Raw genomic sequence first — 18,690 nt, 5'->3', positions numbered from 1 at the left:
CCGGAAACTACAATTAATCCAGAATGCGGCAGCTAGATTGGTGACTGGGAGCGGCCGCCGAGACCATATAATACCAGTCTTGAAAGACCTACATTGGCTCCCAGTATGTCAAAGTGTTGGTGCTGACCTTTAAGGTCCTAAACGGCCTCGGTCCAGTATACCTGAAGGTATACTCCACCTCCATCGTTCTGCCCAGACACTGAGGTCCAGCGCCGAGGGCCTTCTGGTGGTTCCCTCACTGCGAGAAGCCAAGTTACAGGGAACCAGGTAGAGGGCCTTCTCGGTGGTGGCCCCTGCCCTGTGGCATGCCCTCCCACCAGATGTCAAAGAGAAAAATAACTACCAAACTTTTAGAAAACATCTAAAGGCAGCTCTGTTTAGGGAAGCTTTTAATGTTTAATAGGTTATTGTATTTTAGTGTTTTGTTGGAAGCCGCCCAGAGTGTCTGGGGGGACCCATCCAGATGGGCGGGGTATAAATAATAAATTAAATATAATTATTATTAGTACACTGTACGCTAGCTGACTCCAAGCGCCAAGCGGCTGCGCTCGCCTTCCATCCGGGCCCGGGAGGCGCAACCGCGGGTGGGTGCGCGCGTGGGGGGAGCCTGCCTGGGCTCTGCCTCCTCCCCCTCGGCGCTCGGTTGGTGCGTCAGGAGCGCAGCTTCGGCCGGCGCTGGCACTGCAAGGGAAGTCGGGCGCCGCGCGCCAGAGAGACCCCGAGAGCTCGCGTCTTCCTCGCCGCCGCCGCCGCTGCTGCCAGCATGTCTTCCAACTCCAGCCTCAGCACCATGCAGCGCCTGGTGGAGCAGCTGAAACTGGAGGCCGGCGTGGAGAGGATCCGGGTGAGCAGAGCAGAGCTGCTTAGCTGGCGTCCGGAGAGCCGGACGCGCGGCGGCTCCATTTGCTCTCCAGACCCCGAGGCGTCCTTTGTCCTCGGTATAGTGGAGGGAGGAGACATCGCTCTCCCATCGCCGCTCCTTCTAGAGGAGCTGAATCGCAAGTCAGGCCGTCGGGGAATCGGGAAGCTTTGTGTCCTTTTCCGATGGCACAGAGGGGCAGGGGCATCTTCCTCGGCCTGCAACAAAACGCGCACTTTCGCAGCTGCCTTTTGCAGCGCTGAGCGAGAGGCCGTTCGCTGGCTCGTTCAGAGCCAGACCGGGAGGGGGGGGAACTCATCTGACAAAAAATGGGGCTTTATTTGGCGTCCTTAACTGATAAGAGTTAGGCCTCCATCGGCTTGCTTCTAAGGGTTTTTGTTTTCGTAGCGTTTTTTGTTTTCCTCTCTTGCTGCTAGTTTAAAAATAAATAAATGGGCGAGGTATCTTGGTTAGTTTTCCTACTATGAATTGCCAGATTGCTTAACGTGGATCTAACGCTGGTGTTTATTTGTACTGGATATTGCTAATTAACTTGCTGGTATGCGTTGGGCACATGGAAACTTTTGATGTCTTTTTAGCGCACTGTTAATTATCTGACTGTTTATCAGTGTTTTATTGCTTTGAACGAACAGCTGTCAGTGTTCTACTGTAGTTTTGTACTGAACTATTTAATTGGTTGTGGCCATTGCATTTAAATCTTATATTTTGTGAAATCCTCGGGGCACAGAATATTTGTGGGAAATGCTGAAAATTGACAGATAAAAATGGTTTAATCTTCGGCAACCCTTGCGATCATATGTTTGAGAGAATGTGCGACTGAAGCCCATTCTAGACCATCTCATAAATTCTGTAGCGTTTAAGGAGGTTTAGAGTTATACTTTTCATTTCTGGCAGCAGCCGAGCTTAAGGCTTTTGCCTGGTTGCTAATTCTTTTGGCTGCCACTCTGGCTCCGCTATTTGAAATACGCCTTTGTTCCCAAAGAGGCGCACTGTGGATAGTAGGAATGAGATGTGGCGCCCCCTAATTTGCGATCACAGAAGAGGCTTGCAGTGTTTTGTCAACAGGAATGGCCTTTGTGTAAATGCCCTCTTGAGTGGATACTTTCACAGGCTCAGAGAGCTTTTATTAGACTAGTTCTCCCAGAAAGCAAACTTTTCAAAACTGATAATAAAACAGGACAAAGGAATAGACTGTGTCAAGTTGGATGGGAGCACATCAGTGACACAAAATTGATTCAAAGAGAGGATAATGACAGCTAGGAGCAAAATCCTAGCCTTGCAGTTTGCTTGGTAATATTAACCAATTTCTGTAAATCTAATTGAACTCTGAAAAGCACTCTCTCTTTCTCAGCAGCATCTAAAAAGAGAAGACTTCAGCCTTCCCAGTGTGGTGCCTTTCAGATATTTTGGACTCCAGTTCCCATCATGCCTGACCATTGGATATGCTAGTTGGAACTGATGGGAATTGTAATCAAAACATCTGAAAGGTACCAGATCCTGAAAGGCTTGTTTAGGCTGCGTATATGTTTACTAAATTCAGCAGGGTTCTCCAACACATAGCTGATAGGTTTTCAGTCCTGTTCAGAGTTGTACCCTTACTTAGTTTTTAGTCCTGTCAAACATGGTTGATACTACTGGGTCACACAAACATTAGCCCCAGTGTTTCCTGCTGTTAGTTTGCAACAGCTCTTCGGGGTCTCAGAGAGAGGTGAGTTCTTTTGCTATACAAAGGGACATTGGACCCTCAGGGAGGTTTACTTCCAAGTAGACATGCCTAAGTTTTCAAACACATTATTTATTTGAATAAAACAGGAGGTAGAGCGTCAATTCCGAGTTATGTATCAGGGTGAGACAGGGTAGTGGACTTTGTGGGAATGATCCTCCATTTGATTAGGAATTTGATGGCATTCTGGTGCTTTATTTACTTCCGCATTCTGCAAAGTTTACTTTTTAGCAGCAGATCCCAGAAATCTCGAAAGCAGCTGTATGTTTGTTAAGTTTTGCCTACAGTGCTGAGCCTTACACATCAGCCTTCACCAGCCTCTGCATACAATGGGACTTACTCCTAGCTAAATCAGCACAGCAGTTTTTGCCCTCTGGGTGTTTCAGGAGTAAGTCCCATTGAATTCATAGAACATTCAGTCACACGATTCTTCAAAAGAGGGTACTCTGCTCCAGATAGTTTCAAAAATCCACACTTTTTTCAGAGAAATGGATAAAATGGGGATACGAACAGTAGCACATTTGGGTTTTGAAGCTTTAAAAGAGACAATCCAAATGGAGTTGATGCATGACACTTATTTTGTACTGCTTATACCTCCATTTTGATTTCTGATTTTAATTTCTCTTGGCGTGAGGAAAACAGAAAGGCAAAACCACTTTTAAATGCTCTGTTAACACATAAACAAGCTCTAAAGAGATTCTGAGGAAGTGCTAAGAATGCCCCTTGTCTGAAACCCTGGAGAGCCACTGGCCAGTCAACCTTGGGTCCCCCAAGTGTTTTTGGACTACACATCCCATCATCCCTGACCATTGGCTAGGCTAGCAGGGGATGATGGGAGTTGTGGTCCAACAATTCTGGAGACCCAAGGTTGAAGGACACTGGCAATAGTGAGCTAGAAAAACTAATGGTCTAACTTCGTACAGGCATCCCCCCCACATACACACTTGTGCACGATCGATGGACAAGAGACTGGAGGCGCAGCAGGGCTTTGTTTAGGCTGCTCAGCCTCCCCGCCAAACAGCTGATGTGTGTGGTAGCGCAGCAGCTGCTGCCTTCCTGCTCTTCCTCCAGCCTCCTGCCAGTCCCAGAGCTTCAATTCCAGTTGTAGGTATTTTTGGTACAGCATTTTTGATTTTGGGAGAGTAGCATTTTGGAGAAAGAGCAGCAGAGAGGGTCTCCCCACTTACGCGATTTTCATTTATGCACATGGGGTGCCGGAATGTAACTCCCGCATGAGTGAGGAGTCGCTTGCATAAGGCAGCTTCCTATGTTTAGCTTGAACTGTTGTCAGTGGTATATTCAGCTGCTCACCCATGCTATTCATGGTGCACAATGAATGCTGGGCCCAGCCTCTTATTTCTGCAGGCACAAGTTGGCATGGAAGTGCTGCTGTAATCTGTGTGTTTTGCCGACTTATTAATAAATGCACCTTCCACTCAGAGGTTTTTGTGCCCCGGGGATGCTGAGATGTCACAAACTCAGCTTTGATTTGGCCTGGCAGGATGATGTAGAATAAGGCGGTCATTTGCTTTTGAATAGGCCTCTGGGAAAGTGGAACTGCCTGTATCTGCACAACTAGGTTGTAGCAGTCAGGAGGAGGATGTAGTTGTCTTTTATTATTATTAATCATTTATATATAGTTCATTAACATGAAATATTCATTGGTTGACTCACAAGCACACTCCCATCTCGTCTCTGCCATCCGTCCCCTTGTTTCTGTTTCTCCTTCCCAACTGTCAAACTTCAGATGGCGAGCTCCGTGGGGCAGAGACCTCCCTGTGCTCATGATCCCTGTAGGGATCCCAAGTACACCAGGGCTGCTGTGTAGATAATGATGAAATAAGAAATACAGTGGTACCTCGGTTTACGAACTTAATCTGTTCCGCAAGTCCATTCTTAAACTGAAACTGTTCTTAAACTGAGGCACGCTTTCCCTAATGAGGCCCCCCGCCGCTGGTGCCCTTCCACCGTTCGGATTCCGTTCTTAGACCGAGGTAAAGTTTGCAAACCGGAACACTACTTATGGTTTTGCGGAGTTCGTAAACCGAATAGTTTGTAAACAGGGCTGTTCTTAAACCAAAGTACCACTGCAATTTAATGAACAGTGTACTTCTTGCTGTTCTGTGGAATGAGATTTTAACTCCCACTTTAGGAAGAATTTGGGCGATGGAATTTAATAAGCCATTGGGTAAATTTTTTGAATTCTGACTGGAGGGTATGCGCCATGTCACTGTAGCTCACGAGGAAACAGAACGACATAGATTGCGATGTAAATAACACAGAAGATCTCCATGAATTCTGATGTGAGTCCACACAGGTATTTGACTATAAAAGCAAGCTCTCCCTGCAGAAAAGCTGGATGCAATGAGACATGCTCATTTCTTGTGCTATTGGTTTATTTTTATTTTTGGAAAAACACCTATTCAACTATTTTCATATAAAACGAATTCAAGGTGTTGGAATAGAAAGGAGGGGAGGATTTTTCCCTACCACAAATTTCCAAAGCTTTACATTTGCCTTGTATTAAAATTTAATTTCCTCCAATACCTGCGCAAAGTTCAGCCAGGTACAAAGCAGTAAAATAATTTGCTAATCAGTGGAGCACACCACACACTCTCCTTCTGCTAACCTTTTTGCAGCTAAAATGCAGCCATCTGCTAAGAGATTCAGACAGAGCTTGAGGGTTATTAATTTATTTTCAGCGTGCTCCAGGGACTTTGCCACCTGCTCCCAAGCTAACACAGTTAAGGCTTGTCTTTTGTCCTCGTAAAAAGCTACAGCTCCTACCCTTAATGGGGCAATGTTCTGGAAACTACAGCACTAACGTAGGATTTAGTGGTGTTCCTTATCTCGCTTGGTGCTCCTCCGATGAGGACCAGAATATGTGTGAAAAAGAAAATGCTATTTCATTTATTACGGTAGTCACTTTTTTCAAAAGCTGAACTCAACGCAGCTTTTAAAAATAATGATTAAAGCAGAAATAAAACAAGAATAAAACCAACCTAAAATACAATATGCATAAAAATAAGCAAAGACTATAAAATTGCAATGCCTTTTTATACCACGGGCATTGGAAGCATCCTAAATCCAATATGAACAGGCTTTGTATGTCCCAAACAGAATTCCCAGAGTTCTCCTTTAGCTTTTATAGCCAATGACATTGTTAGACCAATTCTGGTTGGGTATTTTTGTCATTCTTTCCATTCCCAGCACTCAGGCTGCAGGTGCCGTTGCTTATTGTAGCCAAAAGAAGCACCACTGGTGCAAAAGAGGGACGGTATCAGCAGGTAAACCCTGACGTTTGCAGAAGGTTTGGGGCAGGGCATGTAAGAGAAACCCGTGAAGACTGAGCATGCTCAGTGGCCGCGGAATGTTGACTGGCTGTTTGGCAGAGGAGATGAAAAACACGGAGGCGGAATAAAATGGAGTGGTTGCATTTTTTATTGCAAACCTCAACTCTTGTCAGGGGCTATTAGGCACAAAAGCTAAATTCAATATCTCTGTATACCTCTGACTGAGAACAGGGAGGGCTATTGCCTTCATACCCTCTTTCTGTACTTCGTGGAGCCATCTGGCTGACCTCTGTTGGAAACAGGGTGCTAAACTATATGAATGGCAGGGCTCCACATGCATTCGATGGTCTCACAGCTGTTCAAGCTGCAGGAGCCCTGCCAGGAATAAACAGACAAACTTACTTAGCCTTCCTTTTTTTAACTAGTCCTAAGCATCTATCTAAATAACTGTCATTATGTTCTGCAGCAATAAAATCCGCAGGTAATTATTACACGGTGTACAAGGAAATAACGCCTCAAACCTATTGCCTTTCAGTTTCCGTGAATGACATTCAGGTTTTGCATCTTCCATTTGCAGTGAAACAATGTCACGGCGACTTCTAAAAAAGAACCCTCTGTTACGTTCTCCTGTGTTTTTCTCTCTTCCAGGTCTCTCAGGCAGCTGCAGAGCTTCAGCAGTACTGTATGCAGAATGCTTGCAAAGATGCCTTGCTTGTGGGCGTTCCTGCGGGAAGCAACCCATTTCGAGAGCCCAGGTCCTGTGCGTTGCTCTGAAGACAGGTATGGTGATCCTTGCAGAAGCTTGCATCTCTCTTAAGAGCACAGGGCAGGATCTAATGAACTCTGGAGGACATGAAACTAAATAGACAAGTTTGGGGGCTTCTGTTTCCCAAAATAGCAGGCACACCCAAATTGCTGCACTGCAAAACATGGGCGTAGCCAGGATTTTTGTGGGGGAGCGGGGCAGAACTGATGTGATCGGTCAGTTAGTTAAATATTTCTATTGTTTTACTTGATCTGGGAGGGGCAGCTGCGCCCCCCCCCCCGGCCATGCCCATGCTGCAAAATACCTTTAAAGTTACAGAAACCATTGCAAAATACTTTTTGAGTTACATAAACCATTTGTAATGTGGCACAAGCAGTTGCTGATCAAAGAAGAAAAATTAAAATCTCAGGAGCCACACACCCCTTTGGCATAAACCATATCATTAGAATCTACGTTAGAGTAGAGTGTTTTATTCCCGAGTTGTGCAACCAAGTGTGCCATTCTCAGATGAGAAAGAAAACCTGTTTTTTAAAAGGTACCATTTCAGAGAGCAGGTGGAAGCTCATAAAATGACTTGCTCCTCCATACAAAGCAATTCCCTACATATAGGAAATTATCATTTCCCCCATAACATGGTAGTTTGGGTTTTTTTAAAAAATATGCATTGAATAGTGTCATTGTAGAGGAGCTCTCCTCTGCAGTCCAAAGCAGTACAGTCTGGAAATGAGTTTATCATCTTACCTTTTCCTTGAGAGTGTGTAGGGCTTGATGTATGTAACTCTTACCAAGTAAAATTGTAGATAATAAAAATGGCATCTACCGGTAGGGGACACTGGATTCAATTTGAGACGAACAATTTACTTCCAGCTTAGTTCAGAATCTTAGACTTCAGCAAGTTTTAAGAACCCTTGGCGCTGCCAGGTGGCCACTTTTTTCAGGTTGGGTTCAGTCACATAGCAGCAAATTCATGTTGCACAATTAAAGCTGGTTTGGAGCTGCTGTGCAACAAACCTACATCCACAAAAGACTGGACTTCAATGCTCATTAAGTAGCCAACATCATATAATCTCCTTGCAAATAAATAGGGGAGAATATGCAATAAGCAGATCGCAAGGAAGCATCCTTGGACTTCAATCCAAGATGGGATGATGCAGGCAGGACTCAGCTTGATCTTCAGAGGCTCGTCAGTAGGGGAAGGCAACAGGTTTTAGAGTCTTCCCACTGACATCCCTGAGTGCGTGAGTGCACTATTAATTTCTCCCAACTTTGGCCGGTTCCCTTTTGTTCATATAACAGGGGCAGGATGCAGGGAGAGTAAACCACTGCAGTTGGGGATCCTGTCTTATGGAGAGCAAAGTATACTCTCCATCCCTGACACTGAGCAGCCCAGCCCCACTCAGTCACTTAGAAACCCTTCAGTGTGGCAGCCCCTGAATTCTCTGCCCATTTATAATAGGCAGGCACCTTTGCTGTCGTTTTTGGCACCTGCCAAAAATATTTTATGCATCTAATTTTAGAATGCGATTTTACCATGTATAACAGCTTTAACATTGCTGATTTTATCTGTTTTAAAATGTCATGTTAGCTTGTTTTTAATGCTTGTTTTTAATACGTGATTGTCCTTGTTTACCACTTAAGAGGGTTTTTTAAAAATTAAATGGCATACAAATTATGTTGAAATTAAATGATCAGGGATATCATGGGTGGAGCAGTGTGAGTCTCTGTGGGCAGACATGCTTTGCATGCTGTTTCATGGGCACAAACTTTTGTCTGTTGTAGTGATAGGATTCTTATTTCTGTGATTAACTTGTGAAGAGGAAGACAACCCTTTGATAAAGCTTTTCCCCCTCCTATATTGCAGGGAAGGTTATTGAAAAGTTCTCTTCAGACGTGAGAGGAAATCCTGGCAGCCTTCTTTTCAACAAACATGTCTATGCCCTTACTTCTGTGTGGCCAAAACAGTATCTTTGGATATTTATTAGTCTGCTTGACTATCTTTGTAACTGACTAGATCTTTTACTAATACTTGTGTAAAGCATTTTTTTAAGGAAGAGGCTTTCCTTTTGTAATTGAATCAACTTCTTTTCTACACTTACTCCCCTGAGATGTTTACATTCTGGAAAAGAAAATTACCAAATGACTTCTTGCTCTGTTGTTGTGCCTGAATGAGACACTCACTAGGTACCTCCTTAGTAGCCGCTTTGCGTTTTCTGATAAAAATGTTCACTAGGCATGACCCAGCCAAAGGTAAATCCTTTTAACGCAGCAATGCTGTGCATATTCACCTCATTTGGACTTCCTGTTGGGTAAATATGCATAGGATCAGGCTCCATTTCCCATTAATTTCAATGGGACATGTTCAATAACATTCTTAACTTCCTTTTTGAAATTGGAGACTTGAAAGTTCTAAATTTTGGCAGGAGTGAACCCATTTTAGTGAGAGTGCCCATCTATCCAGTATGGAAAGAAATATTATTTATAAAACATTGCTCTTTTGCTATTCCTGAAAGCATTGAGAATACAGAAATAGCTGGTTCCATCTGCCACATAGATAGAATTCCCAAAATCCCCCATACTAGGTTTAGTGTGTCTTTAGTTTTTATTGTGCTTCTACAGAAAACTGTTTCTTTGAAATGTCTAAACTGTAACTCGGCAGGTAATTACAGACAAGAAGACTACACTACACTACATAAACACTTCTATAGGTCACTTTTTCAAGGCTTGCAACATTATTGGGTCCTGTACAAATGTGTTTTTGGGGTGGGGTGCCTTTGATTTTTGTTTATCGAGCACTTTTACACAAACACAGACTGTTTACTTTTTAAAAAAAGAATATTCTGTTTACACACCCTTGTTTGTATTAATATATTAGAAGCTTAAATAAAAATTTCTTTCCCTAACTATTTGGGACACTCTGTTGTAAGGAAAGAGGAAGCATTTTGGGTAACAAACAGAAATATTTTTGATGGGGGAGTTTTCAGTGTAAAATAAATCTGATATCCACTGAAGGAATTCGGAAAGTGCGCATAAGATTGCTTATTTCTCAACTATAGCCCAGGCAGGGTGTCCTTGCATAAGATTTACCCTCCAAACGTCAGAGAAACAGCTCTGACATTGGAGAGGGTGATCCTTTGCTGGCGTCTCCCTCTTCCAACACCATCAAAAAGGGGATGGGTGGAAGTGTCCCAGGAAATGGTTTGAATCCAAAGCTGGTCCCCTGGGTGCCCCTAAACCCAGGAGAAATGTAGTCATACTCCTGAGTGTGTATGTTAAAATCTCTCTTGTTAAAAGATTATTCAGCTTCAAAGTGGAACAAATCATAAAATCCAATTCTTTCTTATCCTAATGGTGTCAGCAAACGACTATTTGCAAGTGGCCTGCTTTATCCTATTCATGGTAATTAATGCAGTAATAATTCCTAATATGCATGCAGAAGAGAAAGAAAACGAGGCCCTTCCGAATGTGATATTCCTTTTGATTTCCAGTATCAGTCAATCATCCGAAAGCATTACATGCCAACAACCGAGTTTGGATTTTTGTACCATGTGCATCGCCACACAACAATATTTCAGTGAGACCTGTACAAGTGAATTTCCCAGTAGTTGTCCCTGGTCAGACCTGTTTCTGCAACCCTTCAAGTCATCCAAAACTGGTCACCCGAGATAGCTGCCTTACATTGCTTTGACCTGCAAGGCTGCTTTTCTCAAACCACACCTACCTGGCCTGCATCTGATGTGATGTCAGGTGGAAGGCAAGTAAAGGTGTGGTCAGATGATTGGGGCTAAGAGACAGCACTTTTGAAATGTGTTTCCACTTGGAAACTTCAAAAGGCACTGTTGCCAACCTGCTACACTTGGCCCACAGGGCTGGTGGAGATAAGGATTTGGTCCACCAGACTGAAATAAAGTTCCTACCTATGATTTACGGGGATGAAAAAAGTGGAAGGCAGTTCCACTGGGTGAGGAAAGGAAGACAACCTCAGCAAATACCAGGAAACAGTTTGAGTCACTGCATTCCTTCATAATATGTTTAAGATAAAAAACCCTTATGGGCATCTAAAATCTCTCAAAAAACTATTTTTGTTCTCTCCTCACACATGACATTCTCTTTTTCCCTGTATTTCAAATAAAGAAGTACTAATTATGCGGTTTTAAAAACATTGCTGAATTATATAACATCGTTGCAATTCAAACAGGAGAGAAAGCCAGTTTTTGTTTTGTGGTTCCTTTTTGAAAGTAAGTTGCAGGATCTGTTTAGAGGATGAGTCAAAATGAGAAACTTAAAAAAATCTCTAAAAATGCTTGTCATTTTTTAAAAAATGTATCAACCCCTAAGCTGTTTTTTATATCACTATTTTAAACATTTCCCCTCTTCATGTACTTTTTATAGGTTTGGACTACAATTCTGATATGTGCATAATAAGGGTGAACTCAAGGAAAAGGAGCAGGAATGTTTCTTAAACTGTGAAAGAAAGAAAGCTGAAACATTCCCGCCCTGTGGCTGGTTATGATTATATTTGGTATCTCTTAACTCTGAAATAGCAAATTCCTCAGATCAGCAAAAGAACCCTGCCAAATCTGTGGGAATGGAAAATTGGCTGTTCAGAGACCACAAAAATGGACCCAAAATAGTGACGCCTCCAGCTTGTAAATATAAGTTACTATGATTATTTATTACTACAGTGGAACCTCGGGTTGCAGACGTAATCCGTGATGGAGGCATGCCCACAACCCGCAGCGTTCACATCCTGAAGAACTGCGTCTCGTCTGCGCAGGTGTGATTTGGTGCTTTTGTGCATGCGCGAAGCGCGATTTAGCACTTCTGCGCATGCACGAGCGGCAAAACCCAGAAGTAACCCATTCCGGTACTTCTGGGTTTCCCATGGTCCACAACCTGAAAACACGTAACCTGAAGCGGCCATAACATGAGGTATGACTGTACTTCAATGGCCTTTAAAAGCAATGATCCCTATACTGTAGATCTATAGGAATATTTTTGGCTGGATTCAATTACAGTGGTACCTCTGGTTACAAACCTAATTCGTTCTGGAGGTCTGTCCTTAACCCAAAACCGCTCTTTAACCTGAGGCGCGCTTTCGCTAATGGGGCCTCCCGCTGCTGCCGCGCCACTGGCGCGTGATTTCTGTTCTCATCCTGGGGCAAAGTTCTCAACCCGAGGCACTACTTCCGGGTTAGTGGAGTTTGTAACCCAAAGTGTTTGTAACCTGAGGCACCACTGTAACTAGTGCTGCTAGCGGAAGCAATGGGACTCCCCCCCTCCCCCCACCCTGAAATTGGCTCAGGTTTGGGGGGGGGCATGAGGGCATGAGGAGAAGTACCAGATCATGTAGAAGAGGGAGGATCATTCCATCTGGCAAGCTGAAAAGCCTGTACTGTCAAAACAATTGGCAACGTGCCACACTGAATTTCCCCCAAGATATTTGCCATATTCTAAGACCATTTATTTATGGCCCAATAAAGAGACTGCCCTGGGCAGGAGTGACAAGCTGATTTCTCATGACAACCACCACTTTACATCTCCCCTTCAGCCTCAAATAAAGGGAGGAGGTCTACATCAACTGGGAGCTTCCTCTCTCCTCTCATTCTTCCTGGATACCTAGAAAGAAAGTGCCCCTTTCCTGTCCAGTCTTGAAATATGGACTTAGCAGCAATCCACTGGTAGCTACGGGTGACAACTTGGTCTGTTGGCCTCAAATCAGGACAACTGCCATTTGTCCCTGACAGATGTTCCAAATTCTGCAGGCAGAGTTGAAAATATAGCCCCCCCCCCTTCTAGAGATGCTCCGAATGAGTAATAAAAATGATGTATAATTTAAGTATGCAGTGCTTTATTTTAATCGTCATACCACATCTTTGTGTAATAATTTTCCAGGCTTATCTAACCTATTTTCTAAAATCTCCAACAAGCACTACAAGAAAATATTAAAAACTGTTTAAAAGTAAGTATACCATAAATTATAACATTGTTTTAAACTGCTTAAAGTATATCACATATAAACAGAAGTGTGAAAGGTGAGATTGCATTTCCTTTAAAGGAATTTGAGACGTGTTTGACCATCGCTTCTCCCAGGGTCTTTTTCATAGGTTAGACGTCTTTTTTTCAGCTGTGGTAACTGGGTGCATTTTAAACCTGCTGTAGGGGAAAAAAATGTGTAGAAGTGAGCAATTACCTAGTAGGCATTATGCAGATCTAACTCATTAATCCCATCCAGCAGTAAGAAAAAGTCTGCATGCTTAGGCATTTAAAGGAGTGATCTAGCCAAAATGGAGCACTTTAAGTTCCATTTATTTCAGTTTGAGAGGGTTTAGCTTCTATTTAACTCCCATTGGATTAATTAAAGTGCTTACTGTTGGCTACATGGTGCCCTGAATTTCTGTCTTAAAAAGGAATTAATTGCTTGCTAAAGCAATGGTGTGTAAGAGCTTAAAATGGAGACAAGGTTACAACATTGAAATGGCATCTTGGATTGTGTAATTATGGGCTTTAACACCATACTATTTATTTCTTTAAGTTATTTCTCTTCCTTTACAAAGCTCAGAGCTGCTTACATGGACTCCCACATCTGCCAATTTTCAACAATGGTGCAGCATTCGAGTGTTTCTAAGGCATTAACTGATATATTCCTTTGTAAATAAAAGGTTTTTAACCAGATTTATTAACGTGTTCAGCTGCACAAATTCAACATTATTAAGGGGGAAATGTTTAAAATGAGGCTTACAGCTTCACATGTTAAGATTAATATGCCCAGAGAAGCAAGGAAACAGTGAAGCACAGTAAGATTGTCAGACTGGCTGAATCCTTAAAGGCTTTGTCATAAGAGGCTATTTTCCATGGTTAAACATCTAATTAATGTCTGGTCATTCCACAGATCTCAATTTATTAAAAAGAAATGTGAATTATAATTGAGCATTTCAACGCTCAACAAAGCAGTAGATTTAGGTAGAAAATAAGTATAAAAAGAGAGTACAGTGGTACCTCAGGTTAAGTACTTAATTTGTTCCGGAAGTCCGTTCTTAACCTGAAACTGGTCTTAACCTGAAGCACCACTTTAGCTAATGAGGCCTCCCACTGCCGCCACACCACCGCAGCACGATTTCTGTTCTCATCTTGAAGCAAAGTTCTTAACCCGAGGTACTATTTCTGGGTTAGCGGAGTCTGTAACCTGAAGCGTATGTAACCCGAGGTACCACTGTACATAAAAGTATAGTTACTCAGATCTCAACTTTAATCCACGAGGGCCAGTTGAAAGCATTGTTTACAACTCTCTCATAATCACCCTAATTTCCCTAAGGTTCAACAATATGAGCAACACCACAGATTTCAATTAACTTTTCCTCTGTTCAGAGGAAGCTTCCTTTAATGAAAGCCTGAAGCAGTAAACTGAGAGCTGGCCCTAAAGCATCAACACAACAGAATCAAACACATTCAGGTTAAGAGTTAAGACTAGGTCCAGCATTTCATTCTGTAGGAATGGCCAAATATCCCATTAAACAAAAGGACTGCTCATGGTTCTGATAAAATTTCCGTAATTTTGAGCAATAGCAGGTGAAAGGGCACGGAGCTGTAAGAAAAAAAATAAGGAAAAGCTATTTTTCACTTAATCAGAAAAGAGTGGCAGGAAAGAGTGCTTTATGGTTTTACTCTACCTGCTGAAACGCATTCTCTTGGATTAGATGATAACACATTGGGATTTTTCTTTCTTGTGTACTCTCCTGTTATTGGAAAGTCCAAATTAAAGAATCTATCTGGACTAGATAATTCTTGGCTGAAACTTGAATCATGGGGAGATGAATCCATTGCTAGCACGGATGACTGGTTACCCCAAAACGTCTCCTCAAACTGAAATTTTGGACCACTATATCCTGTCGCACCAAGTTCTAGAAAACTCTGAGAGTTCTGCTGGATTGGACAATCTTCTCTGCTAGAGACAAGATGCCAAGAAGATTTGGAATCCTTGCTAGATTCACATTGCTTTACAAGTGACTGCTTTTTCACCTCCAGTATATTTTCAATATCTTGATGAGCAAGCATTTGGCCCGCAGCTTTTGAACGGTACATTCTGTTTTGCGCGCTATTTTCAAGATATGTATTTGTTCCAACCAGGTTGTACGCTAAATATGGCATTGTAGCTTCAAAGTTAATATGGGGACGTCCTTTCAGATCATCTGGTGGTAGCAGTGATGAAGTTGTTCTTTTTTCCACTTCCATTTTTTTCGCAAATGGGATGTACTGTTGCTGCTCTATGCCTGTATTATCCTGAAAGAAACAAACTTTTTCCTGGTATGGTACTGAAGGTGCTATTAAGCTGCTGTGCTTTCCACTTAATTTCAAAGGAGTATAGGACTCATTTTGGTAGTAAAATGGGAAACAATTTTTGCTGTTCTGTACTTCACCATAGTTTTCAAAATATTCAGTAAAGGGACTGTGTCCTTGAAAGCCAGATAACACCGCCTTGGAAAAGGGAGTTTCAGAGCAAGAGCTGATAGAGCCCTTTATGTTTTTTTGAAGTGACACAGTTTCTTCTGGAAGTTTTGGCTCTACTGGAGGGTTCAAGATGTACAGTGATGTGATGTCACTAAAGTGCTGGAATGGAAGAAGCAGATTCAAGTCTACACCACTAGAAAGACATGAAGCTTTTATTGCCACAGCATTTTCAGCTATCCAGTGATAGGGAATACGCCAGTCTGAATGTGCATAAAAATGACATCCCCATCAAAACCTTAAAGGGGAAACTGAATTTATATGAAGATTTAATGCTTTAGTTCAAGTATAAAATTCTATTGGCTATCAAATCAAGACTTAGGGTGGCATTTTTAACACAGTTCTGGTGTATTAGAGCATCTTAAGGTGGTATAAGCAGGATTTCATCTTGAAATATCCAGTAACACTAGGGTGGCAGCTGCCTGCCAAATGCAACACAGCATTATCGCATTAAACATTCACACATGAGAAAAAGAGCAAGACAATTGCAGGATTCCTAAAACCATGGCCTAAAATGGTATAGTTTTGGTATAGTTGCCACAGGATAAATCACTGCTTGCATCTGTAATGGCAACATCTCTTTGTGGTATAGTTGCCCCTGGAAAATCACAGATGAAGACCCACACTGTAATGGCAACATCCATAACCCAGTAAAAACAATGTAATAAATGAGGTACATCAGGGTTACCAATACAGGTGTGGAAGATGTCTTGTTAACAATATTAACAAGAAATTACAGACATTACTATTGTGGCCTAACTATGCTGTGGCAGTTTGTTCAGTGGAACCAAACTATGGGAACAACACAGAATTAGGTTTATATCAGTGCATGTCTACACTTTTGATATGGAACCTTTAATAAATGGGTTTGCAAGGGGCCGGGTTGGGTCAAGACATCTTGGCTCCTGAGGTGAATCACAAAACAGTGTCTCGCCGCTGCCAGTGAAGAAGGGGTTAGTGAAGATCTACATTAGTAATAATGATGGGGGGTTGTGTGTGTTTCAAATCAACCTTATCTGGTGGTCGAAGTGGGAATCACAGGGGGAGGGGGAGGAGCCTGCTCATGCTGGGTAGATGCGGACTCAAGAGACCCCCAGAGGACAGCCCTCACCATTTCCTTCCTAGAGTCAAAGGAGACCGAGGAGCCGCTGTAGAGGCAGCATTCGGAGGGGGCCTGCCAAAAAGGCAAACGATCTGGCCTCCAAAGAGTGTACAGCAGCAGCAGCCGCCACCAATACATTTATTGGAGTCTGGATCTGCTGCCCCTGTGGATCTTTCCTCTTGAGGCAGTCACCTCACCTTGCCTCATGGGTGGGCTGGCCCTGGTAAGGGACATGCAGCATTCGCAGAACAGTCTTGGCCTATTTACTTTAAATTGCAGGTTTTTGCAGCTGGCATGCATTATAGAAACACATATAATAGGGATCAAGTTGTAAAAAAAACAAATTCAGCTTCAGGAATTTTTCTTGTCACCCTTCTGTTTCAAAATTATATAGGCGGCAACCGTTTTGCACAAGGGTTGCATTTCTGGGCCCCGTGTGTGCCAGCAGTGTGTGCATAAACCTGTTCTGCCACACCCCCATTCCTCCCTCTTCCATATCCAAAAGGACCCACACGGCGGGGGGAGGGGCATGGCCCCAGGCGCAAAATTTTAAGGGAACCAACTAGGCATCCACACACAGGCGCCGGCTTCCATGAGGATCCTTGCCCTACCTTGTTGAAGGCAGCAGAGCAGCTCAGGCCCACAATGAGCCAGCACTAATGGAGAGAGGAGGGTAAGGGGTAACTCCAGTGCGGCCTGGCCCAGCACTCCTCTCTGTGGGTATCAGGGGGATTCGCCTGCCAAGGGTCATGTTGGCCGGGCAGGCTCCCACCTGCATGGGCAGGCAGTGCAGTGCAGTGCAGTGTGGCCCCGCTTGGCTCAGGTGAGGCACCCTGGTGATGTCAGTGGCTTGCTTGCCCTGGGCGCTGCAACCCACGCTATGCCACTGATTGGACACATCTAAAATACTGGATTCTTGCATAAACACATATAAACACAGTCACACATGGTACACAGGAGATGCTGGGGCCCTGAATATCTGACCTTCAGAACTTTCTCAGGCACTTCAGGCAGAAGCGCATGAAGCTGGTCAAAGGTTGCTGACAGAAGCCACTCCAGTGAAGAGCTTTTCTTTAACATGACTTGAGCCACTAGAGGATTCATGCATGGAAATGTAAACAAGGATTTCTCTTCCTGAGGGGAAAAACCAGAATTAACTTTGTTATGTTTTCAAGGACAGTTGCAAGTGATGTTTGCTTTGTTTTGAGTTCAAAGGTAATAGCTTATGAGTTTGCTAACTGATTGCTGCAAAGTAGGATGAAAGAGGTTTCCTGGGGCCAGAATGCCTACAAATGTACCTTAATGGTTAGCGGGCCAAGTTGGCAGGCACATCTGCTGTTAGAGAGGCTACAAGTAAAAAGATAGCTGAAGACGCCTCTGGAAGGCAAGAGCCATTTTGGCAAAGGCAATCCTTTTTATTTCCCGCTGCTCAAGCTGATGTTACTTACCTTTGTGAGTGGAAATAAGCAAAGACTGGGCTTTTGAACGGAACAAAGAAAGAAGCAAAGGGCTAGTTTTTAGAAAGTGTCTTTTGAAAACTGCCTTTATGGGAATTTGATGTAGGGCAGCAGAGTTTACAATTTGTAGGCGTTAAACTGCACCTCTGCCTATGCCCAAAATAATATAAAATCAAATATTACAAAATATTTTAAGTCCCTCCACTTAGAAGGAAACCAAAATCCAGATGCATGCTGAGCTCCTGCAACTTCTCACCACTCAGGAAACTGGGGCAAGCATAACAATATTATAATTAAGCCAGTTTCCAGGAAGCTGGCATTGTGAAAGAGACATTATAAATTACAATTTCAACAAGGCATTAAAAACAGCTTGTTCCCTTTCTGCCCTGCCTGCATCTGCCATGTTGAAAGCAACAGTAATGAAAGAGGATGAATCAGATTCATTTGCCGTGCAAAATCAGAGTGTGCCAGTGCCTCCAGCCACGTTTTCCTGGAGCATCCACCAAGATCAGGTAAGGCAGGCAACATCTCAGTCTGGTCACCTCTCTCATTTATGTGTGTTTTGCTTCAGGATTTTCCTTCCAGAAAGTAACTACATCATTATATAAAACATACATTTATTTACGAATAGAATGGCTTTTAGCCAGCCAGCAGCATACAGCGATTCATTCCTTTCTTTGATAAGAGATGGGCAGATTGCATTTTTCCATCTGGAAGACCCACTAGCAAGGAAGGACCGCAGCCTACCATGTAAAGTGGGTTGCAGTCCTTATCCTCTGGAGGATCTGTTCATGTGCAACAGCTGCATTTGAATAGTGTTTCCTGCTATTGTAGCCTACACACATTAAGGATAAAAGAAATGCAATGAAACAGGAACTGCTTGTCCCTTGTAAGGAGAGAAGAGAACCAGTGGCTTTCCAGCTGCTGCTTCCACAAGCCCCAGCCAACATTGCCAATGGTCAGGGAT

At 43.2% G+C, this 18,690-nt stretch overlaps 2 protein-coding genes across 12 annotated transcripts in view; one reads left to right on the top strand and one right to left on the bottom strand.

Moving 5' to 3' along the window:
• The first annotated feature begins 531 nt into the window (after window positions 1-531).
• On the top strand, window positions 532-9,562 carry GNG10 (G protein subunit gamma 10). Its single transcript, XM_083420918.1, has 3 exons — window positions 532-844; window positions 6,545-6,676; window positions 8,524-9,562. The coding sequence occupies exons 1-2, from the start codon at window positions 764-766 to the stop codon at window positions 6,668-6,670; spliced, it is 207 nt and encodes a 68-aa protein (XP_083277044.1). The 5' UTR covers window positions 532-763; the 3' UTR covers window positions 6,671-6,676; window positions 8,524-9,562.
• A 2,926-nt stretch (window positions 9,563-12,488) lies between these two features.
• The window catches only part of SHOC1 (shortage in chiasmata 1), a 255,104-nt gene continuing 248,902 nt past the window's right edge, over window positions 12,489-18,690 (bottom strand). For 9 of the 11 annotated variants that reach the window (XM_083419290.1, XM_083419288.1, XM_083419295.1 and 6 more), the window contains 3 exons: window positions 17,251-17,400; window positions 14,330-15,266; window positions 12,489-12,815 (listed from right to left, as the gene is read on the bottom strand). In XM_083419290.1, the coding sequence (XP_083275416.1) occupies window positions 12,712-12,815; window positions 14,330-15,266; window positions 17,251-17,400 (1,191 nt within the window). In that variant the 3' untranslated portion in view covers window positions 12,489-12,711. The remainder of the gene's footprint in view (window positions 12,816-14,329; window positions 15,267-17,250; window positions 17,401-18,690) is intronic. The other 2 variants (XM_083419292.1, XM_083419293.1) reach the window with 1 other exon arrangement.

The sequence above is a fragment of the Podarcis tiliguerta genome, assembly GCF_965153285.1.
Source record: "Podarcis tiliguerta genome assembly, chromosome: 17".
Taxonomy (NCBI): Eukaryota; Metazoa; Chordata; class Lepidosauria; order Squamata; family Lacertidae; genus Podarcis; species Podarcis tiliguerta.
The sequence above is the reverse complement of the archived record's forward strand: the minus strand, read 5'-3'. Positions and strand labels throughout refer to the sequence as shown.

Coding starts and splice junctions, on each gene's coding strand:
- GNG10 (XM_083420918.1), top strand. CDS start 764: ATGTCTTCCAACTCCAGCCTCAGCACCATGCAGCGCCTGGTGGAGCAG. Junction 845..6,544: donor CCGGCGTGGAGAGGATCCGG/GTGAGCAGAGCA, acceptor TCTCTCTTCCAG/GTCTCTCAGGCAGCTGCAGA.